Source organism: Clytia hemisphaerica, unplaced genomic scaffold, assembly GCF_902728285.1.
Source record: "Clytia hemisphaerica strain Z4C2 unplaced genomic scaffold, Clytia hemisphaerica genome assembly, whole genome shotgun sequence".
NCBI classification, from domain to species: Eukaryota; Metazoa; Cnidaria; class Hydrozoa; order Leptothecata; family Clytiidae; genus Clytia; species Clytia hemisphaerica.
Window position 1 is genome coordinate 28,851 of NW_027103483.1, and position 8,716 is coordinate 37,566.

General features: G+C 34.8%; 1 protein-coding gene across 2 annotated transcripts; it reads left to right on the forward strand.

The window, feature by feature from the left end:
* The first annotated feature begins 4,222 nt into the window (after positions 1–4,222).
* LOC136798562 (octopamine receptor beta-2R-like) lies at positions 4,223–7,846 on the forward strand. 2 transcript variants are annotated; one of them, XM_067055181.1, is made up of 3 exons: positions 4,223–5,502; positions 6,390–6,703; positions 6,925–7,846. In XM_067055181.1, exons 2-3 carry the CDS (start codon positions 6,400–6,402, stop codon positions 7,668–7,670), a joined length of 1,050 nt encoding a protein of 349 aa, XP_066911282.1. In that variant the 5' UTR covers positions 4,223–5,502; positions 6,390–6,399; the 3' UTR covers positions 7,671–7,846. The 2 variants fall into 2 exon arrangements, with proteins under 2 accessions (XP_066911282.1, XP_066911283.1); XM_067055182.1 differs by lacking the exon at positions 4,223–5,502 and adding an exon at positions 5,518–6,057.
* The last annotated feature ends 870 nt before the right edge of the window (positions 7,847–8,716 follow it).

Sequence of the window (8,716 nt, forward strand, 5' to 3'; positions counted from 1 at the left end):
GTGGCTGAAACTCAAGGTAATCAATTTTTGAAACCTGTTAGTACCCTGGGGTTGACACTAACCTTGGTAATTTTTCTCTATTTGATTTATAACAAACACAAAGCCTAACATATATATGATACAAAGCTACTACATAGTGTCCTAGTAGCTTGGTTCCCCTCCCTTGAAAATTGAAAAAAAATTCTATTTCCCCCCTTTTAGTCCCCCTCCAATTCAAAATTCAATTCAATTCAAAACTTATTTATTCGCCTGCATATCATTAAAAATTTACATATTTAAGTTTGTATAAATTAGGGGAGGGGATGCAGGCCAGGAGTCCATCCAATAGACGTTTCCGTCTAATCATATGGAATGGCTACCTGGACGCAGATTTTTTTTCTGTGGGGTTGATATAACTATTAGAGTAACAATATTTCAATATTCCAAACAAAGTAAAAAAAAAAAAAAAAACTCAACGTAACTATCGACAAAAAAAAATATAGTTATATAAGTAATCTTTTGTTTTAATAAATAAAATTAGAGTATTTTATATCTATATGGACTTTCATTTTTCTGGTATGCAAGAGGTCAATTTTGAAGGAACTCGCTTATCTTTTTTTTGATCATATATCCAGATAATGGTTGTAGATCGATTTTAGTATGTAATATTAGCTGGTTCCAGTTTAAAAGAGATTGGTACTTAATCGATTTCAATCCATAGTTTAATGTTTTGGCTTTTGGGCGCTCCAAAGTTTCAGTTCGTTATTTCTAGTAAGATAATTATGAGACAGAGTTTTGAAGTTTAAAATGTTCGTAACAGCTTCAGGAGAAAGATTAGTGAGAGTTTGATGTACGAGTCGGATATTGAACTTTGTTACAGTATGTGGCAAAGTTGGAATATCCAGGTTAATGAAAAGAGGAGCAGATTCTGCATTAAAATCTGAAAAAGTCAAGATGCGCACGCATCTTTTTTGAAGTTTGCCTATTCTAGAGTTTTGAGTGAGACTTTGCCCCCATACGATTATTGCGTATGACAAATGAGAGTGAAAAATAGCATAGTATAAAGTTTTAAGAATGGTCTGTGGAACAAAGTGACGCAGTTTGGATAAAATGCCATTTGACCTTCTAAGTTTTGCGGATAAATGATCAAAATGGAAAATTCCACGCTAGACATTCATCGAGAAAAAGACCAAGATATTTGACACATTTCGAAAATTTCAAGACATGCCCATCAAGATTGAGATTCATTGTATATGGTACAGGTTTATTTTTACTTCTAAACAGGATAACCTCAGTTTTTGTAGTATTAAGAGAGATTTTGTTGGCACGAAGCCAAGAGGAGAGTCTGATTAAGTCAGAATTCACTTTCGTCTCAAGTGAATTTAGATTCGAATCGGAAGAGAGAAGACAGGTGTCGTCAGCAAAGAGGTTTGTTTCGCTATTCAGAATGGCTTCAGGAATGTCATTTATATATATTAGAAAAAGTAGAGGCCCTAGGACAGAGCCCTGGGGGACTCCGTGTCTGATAGATCGTTTTGAGGAATCATGCCCAGAAATTGAAACATATTGTTTCCTCTCAGTCAGGTAAGATCGAAACCAGAGGTTCGCAACGCCACGTTATAGTTTATGCCATAGTGATGAAGTTTGATAGAAGAATTTCATGATCTACTGTATCGAAAGCTTTTTGAAGATCAATGAATACCCCGCAAGAATACAACCCTTTGTCAATATTTGACCGAATTTTTTCTGTTAGATTTATTAATGCGTGAGAAGTAGAGTGTTTAGTACGGAATCCAAATTGGTTTTTGAGGATGCTGTTGTTAATGTTAAGAAAATTTACAACTCTGAATTTAATTAATTTTTCAAAAATTTTATCAATATTAGAGAGGAGCGAAATTGGTCTAAAGTTGTTAGGATCGTATGGGGAACCTTTATTTTTATACACGGGTATTACTTTTGCTACTTTAAGAGTTGTTATGAACTTGCCTGTCTGTATTGATAAATTGAAAATTTTAGCAGGAGTTGAGCTACCTCACCAAGAACCGATTTTAAGATTTTTGGTGGAATGCTGAATGGTCCATTTGCCTTAGGTTTAAGAGCATTGATAATTTTTACGATTTCCTCAGCTTGTATCTCCTCGAAAAACAGAGAATTTATTGGTGAATTTACAAGAGTTTGATGAAAGTTCGCTTCCTCATTATTAACATTTATAGTTTGACGTATTTTATCCGCTATTGAAGTAAAATATTTATTCAATTCCTCGCTTGTTACTTTAGGATCAGATGTTACTTGTCCGTCAATATTTAGAGATATTGTTGTGCTACTACGGCATTTTTTACTTTCGATCAATTCGTATACGCCTTTCCAGATATTTTTACTGTTCTTTATATTTGTTTGAAAGTACTTTTTATAATGGTTATTCTTACTTCTTCCCTCCCTAAGGTTTTTAAAATAATCCCTCTCCCCTTGAAATTTTTTTTTGATTTTTTGGATCTACCCCGGTGGAGGTCCTTTAAATTAACCTGTGTTTGTTCGTTCGTCCGTTCGTCTGTTACCAACTTTTCTCAGGATTGAATCATAGGAATCTTTTGATTTTTGGTACAAAGGTGCAAAATGGTAGTGGCCAAAATGTGACGGAGCCCGATTTTCGAAAAAAAAAAATTTTTGGGCAAATTTGGGCCAAAAAACGGCTAAAAAACGGGTTTTTTGGACTTTGTGAAAATTGGATCATTAATTTTTTCTGATTTTTTGCATGAAAGTAGGGTACCATCATAGGTAAAAGATGGCTTAAACTGATTTTTGCAAAAAAATTTTGTTGGCGCAAAAAACGCATGTTTATCTATAAGAATCACTATTAATAAGCATACATCAACGTTCTTAGTCAAATTACTCAATTTTGTTATGAGATAGATGTTTTTTTTGCTCATGAGGGCTTACTTTTGAAGAATATGTGTGTTTAGACATGAAATTTTGGTTGCTTGGCGTTTTTTTATAGAAAAGCTGGCCAAATTCGATATTTTTTTATAAGCACATTAACAATTACTTAGGTATTAGCTTTTCTCGAGATGGGCTCTTTCATTCTTTATGATTTTTTGCACAAAGATGCATAACTATAAACCCTCGAATGTGATGTAGCCCAATTTTCGAAAAAAAAGTTTTTTGGGAAAATTTGGGCCAAAAAACGTCTAAAAAACAGGTTTTTTGGACTTTGTGAAAAATTGGATCATTAATTTTTTCTGATTTTTTGCTTCAAAGTAGGGTGCCATCATAGGTAAAAGATGGCTGAAGCAGATTTTTCCAAAAAAAAATTGTTGGCTCAAAAACCGCATGTTTATCTATAAGAATCACTATTAATAAGCATACATCAATGTTCTTAGTCAAATTACTCAATTTTTTTTATGAGATAGATGTTTTTTATTGCTCATGATGGCTTACTTTTAAAGAATATGTATGTTTAGACATGAAATTTTGGTTGCTTGGCATGTTTTTTTAGAAAAACTGGCCAAATTCAATATTTTTTATAAGCATATTATCAATTACTTAGGTGTTAGCTTTTCTCGAGATTGGCTCTTTCATTCTTTATGATTTTTTGCACAAAGATGCATAACTATAAACCCTCGAATGTGACGGAGGTCATTTGTTGAGAAAAAAAAATTTGAGGTAAATTTCAGCTAAAGAACGGCTAAAAAAGGGTTTTTTGGACTTTGTGAAATATTGGATCATTGTTTTTTTCTTTTTTCTGACTTTTTGCATGAAAGTAGGTAAAAGATGGCTCAAGCAGATTTTTGTAAAAAAAGAATTTTTCAGCTCAAAAAGCGCATCTTTATCTACAAGAATCACTATTAATAAGCATACATCAATGTTCTTAAAATTACTGAATTTTTTGATGAGATATGTTTTTTTGCGCACGAAGTCTTGAATATGAAAGAATATTTCAAGATCATGAAATTTTGGTTCCTAAACGTTTTTTTTATAAGAAACAAACGACTAATTTTAATAGATCGTCACTATTTGTGTTCTGAATGATTGTTTAATGGTCACACTCCCGTAGATATCAATTATATATGTGTTAAATGCATAACCAGGTAGGTCCATAAAAGTATCACTTGTTGCTCATAACATAATACTGCTTCTATTCATGTTCTCTCGTCCCTATAATATGATAAAACACTATTACATGTTTTTAGCTTGAAGTTGAACAGATATGTTTTATGTTTGACACCAGAGAACAGAAATTTTTTTCCTCAGATTTTTCCTCCCCACCCTTGACTTTTTGGAGCTATTTTTTCTCCCCCTCCTTTTGATTGCGGGCGTCCCCGAGCCTCCTTTTGATTGCGGGCGTCCCCGAGTCTGTGACATGGAGATGTTTTTTGATTATCAAGCTTTTTGGTTGTGTTTTCGTATTATTTATAGTCAGCTAGGATGATCAATATGTTTTCGAAACTCCCACATGAGAAAACAACAAAATCATAGTTGTTCGTTTTGGCCAATTTGAAGGTTTAAAATAAATTGTTAATGAGAAAGGTCGAATGTAAAGTGTTTCTGAGTACCTCGAGAAAGCAGCCGTTACTTATGTAATTTATGGTGATTTTTTCAACAGGCGAATACCTTTTCGTTCGCTCTGCAGTTCTCCTTCTTTTTTAGTACCAGAACTAGAATAAAGAAACTGCTTTGTAAAACACTTAACTTTCCTTTTTACCTTTCCAGAAAGACAGACTGGAAGCTGAAGGAAAAGAAGCCCGTTTTTTCCCTTTCTCCGACGAAATGCCATCACGTAGACCGGATCCGTTACCTCCCCGTAAAGCGGGCGTTCAAATCGACCATTTTTAATATTCTGATATTAATTTTTTTTTTCTTAATTGTATATTTTTATGAATATGAAAGACGTGTAGTTTTCCCAAAAAATAATATCCTTTTTCTTAGAATTTCTGTTGATGATGAGCTTCATTTACTGTCTTTTTCATAAGACCTTGTTAAAATAAAATGGAAAAAATGGAGTCCATCTAAGCAAGTCAAGGGTTTTGACCATATGTTCAACTTGTTATCTATCATATCTATCATATTGTCAACTTGTGAACAAAGGTGTTTTCGTGTGCATTTTCAGATTTTGTTTTTGTAACAGCAGTGTAATGAATCATTCTTATTTTTAAAAGAGATAAAACGGTTTGGGAACTTTGGCCTACAGTTGCCTTCTATGGATCTGATCTTTTTGTCCTACTCCCTTCAAAAGTCTAGGCATTTAAGTTACAAATTTGAACTTTTAGCAAGAAAATGATTTACTTTCAACGTAGAAACCCTGTAAGAGCACGTTTTTCACTCATTACTATTATTGCACAGTAGGTTTTTAAGGCCAAAAACTTGAAATCATTTGATTATCCTTTGAAGCTCTTTTTCTCTATTTCCAGTTTAATAAATATTTTAAAATGAAAAATTTTGACAACGCAGCATTGTTTCAAGCCATGTCGGAAGAGATGGCTGATCTGGGAAATATTGTTGTCTTAGAGTCAGTTATTTGGTCCAAAGGTATTTTTAATTTTCTCTCATTCCCCGTGAGTATCTATTTCGCCAATTAGAGCGATTTCATTCGTTTTTTCTCTTGTCTGCAACAAACCCGATATTTGCAGGAACTGCTGAATTAATTTCTATAATGTATAAGTGTTTGCTGTTTTTTGTCAATTTATCATAGTTTAATTTATCGAGCTTTTTTTTTTCTTCTCCTCGAACAGTATTTAAATACTTCGGTTGACAAACAAGCAAAAGAAACGATATTTTCCTGTTCGCCGATAAAAAGCAAAGTATCCGCTCATTAATTATTGACTTTGAAAAAGTTCAAGCAAGAAAACATTTTTTTGTTATTTTTCATTTTGGATACAAAGTATCAGAGGGGAAAGATTTTCTTCTTATTTCTACCAATATTGCAGTCGAAGAATCATGAATAATTGAAGGTGCAGCTTTTGTTGTTTTGCCTTTTTCTCCTCAGCTTCATCTCTTATTTTCGCATCTCCTCTTTTCTTTTTCTTCGTCGTTAAAAACATTTTGATGTGATTGGACTTCATCTCAACTTCATGTCGTGAAAAGGTAAACGAGGAAAATGGACAACGTTTTTAATTTAAAATTCCAAAGTCTGTATTCTAGCTCTTTCAATCTAATGTCGAATCTTTGCATTAGCTTGCTTCAGATATGCTCGCATTCATGTTTTCCCCAACATTCAACTCAGTTGTATTAGTTAATATAACCCTCCCCCATTTTGACAGCTTTCACAACTCATCTTATTTCATTTTGGATATGGAATTTTTTTCAAACCTGGGGAAACTGGGGTCAATTCTCACTGTGATTATTTTTAGGATATCGTAAAAATCAAAATCATAAAATTCAATTGCAACGATTCTAAAATATCACTCCGTTTTCAGCAAACCTGTGATGACGTCATTCAATGCCACGTTGTTGCATAGGAACCAAACCTTCTTCATGAGCACCCTGCTTCCACCATCAGAACCGCCTACCGCCCTCAACCATTCATTATCCTTCGTCAATGTGGTCAGCCTTTTGATGCTGGGAACGTTGGTGATTTGCATCATCGGAGGGAACGTTCTTGTCATCAGTGCTTTCATGACCAACGGGAGGAAGATCCAGACTATCACAAACTATTTTGTCGTCTCACTGGCGGTCTCTGATATTTTGGTGGGAGTATTCTCCGTACCTTTTTGGATGCTGGTCGAAATAAGTAAGATTTTTTTTATGTGAATGAAAATGAAAGTTCTGTCAAGGATATTTCGAGTGTGAAAGTTTATCAGTGATTTGCGTTTATTGTTTATTTCCAACAATTCAAAATATCCACAAGTACCCATTTACCATTACTCTACCATTATTGCTAGAATTCGCAGCTAAGCATGCTTTGATAATTGAATAAGCAGATCTCGTCATTTTCTTTTTTCTTTTTTTCAGACCACGAACAGTCATCTAGTCTGCCACATATCGTCTTTCTTGCTTTGGACGTCATGTTAGGTGTGGCATCGATCGTCCATCTAACTGTCATTAGTTTAGAGAGATTGTTTGCCGTCATCCGCCCTGCCACCCATCGCAACTTATCCCGTCAAACGCACTTGGTTCGTATCGCTGTCTTCGCTGTTTGGGGCTTCGCCATCGTCAATTCTGCGTTATCTTTCGTGAAAACGTACTACGGGTGGAAGGCGTATAATATTTACATCGTGGTGATTGGCTTTGTGGTCCCCGCCCTCATTATTGTCTGTTCGTATGTGGCTATCTACCGCGTGGCCCAACAACATATCTCCGAACAAAAGAAATTGAAACAAGAAATGCGATTGGCTGGAATGATCGCTATTGTTATTATTTTGTTCATAGTTTGTTGGTTCCCATTCTTCCTCATTAACATTTTGTACGAATATTGTTACCCTCCAGAATGCAGTCACGTCATTATCGAAAAATCGATCCCTTTCGTCAAGTTTTTGCATTACTCCAACTCTATGATGAACCCCTTGGTTTACGCGTACCGAAATTCGGACTATAGACAAGCTTTCAAGAATCTTCTCCTTTCTTTGTTGAAAAGACAAGCATTGAGAAAAAGATCAGCTTCGGGTCTATCTTCGGGCACAGGACGCTCAGATCTTGATGACTTCATGGACTCGGTACAGAATTTGAATCAAATGAGCAAGCATGAATCTGCCGTGTAAAATCTCTCCAAACAACCTCTCATGAAGTAGAAGGAGGAGGAGATGAAAGAGAAAACTTTCTCTTTAAACATTTTTCAAACATTTCAAACTGACTTCTCTTTTTTTTGTGAAGGTTTAATTTGATTATAAATCTAAGGTGCAATTTTAAGAAATATAAGAATATCTAACCAAGGCAATCCATGATCCAGGGTCTAAAGACCGAATCAATCAAAATCACCTAATTCGTAGTTTCGAAGAAGAATTATAAAAAGTATATAATCGTATGATTTGCTTAAGCTTAACAGGAGGATATGTGATGAAGGTACTTTAGACGTACAAACTTTCGCGAGCAGAAACTTTCGCGATTTTTGCGAATTTTGGCCTTTTTCGCGATAAAGTAAATTTCTTTGAAAATTCTTAACAGGGCAATTCGTGAAAGTTTATGCTCGCGAAAAATTCTCAAAAAAATTGGATATCTATAAAACCTCGAAATCGTGATAAATATCAAATTTCGGCATATTATTATCTTTTAATGCCTTTTCCAACCGTCTTTAGCGGATTTAAGGAATATTTTTCACTTTTAAGGCAATTTTTACTCGAAAATTCTCATTTTTATTCAACGATTCGCGAAAGTTTATGCTGATCTCAAACATGGCGTTTGGTAAGAGCTTATTGAACACGAAATGTCCCGAGCGCAGTATTAATAGTAGAAAATGCCGTATTTCTAGTATTCAGACCAACTTGTTGTATACCAGATCTGTAAAGTGTAGAAGAGGCTTTCTGGGGGAAATTGTATACTCTTCGGAATAGGACCTTTCTTCCCCTCATCATGAGTAACCCTTTTTGGAAAGCCTTTTGGCGAAACAGTCGAGCGTGCGCAACGCACTGGGATCATCTACAGATGCTTCAAATTATTCATAGGCCCGACTGTAGCAAAAAAACCAAAATAATAGTGCCCAGGCCCTGAAAAGTGAAATGAAATAAACACCCCCAGACATTCACCCAAGGAACAAGTGTACCAAATTTCAGCCAAATCCGACCATTTTTGAAGTCTCCAGGCTGCCCCA

Bases quoted from the DNA above. Each gene is read 5' to 3' on its own strand.
- LOC136798562 (XM_067055181.1), top strand. From the start codon at position 6,400: ATGACGTCATTCAATGCCACGTTGTTGCATAGGAACCAAACCTTCTTC. The intron at 6,704-6,924 runs GTAAGATTTTTT...TCTTTTTTTCAG, and splicing joins TTGGATGCTGGTCGAAATAA to ACCACGAACAGTCATCTAGT.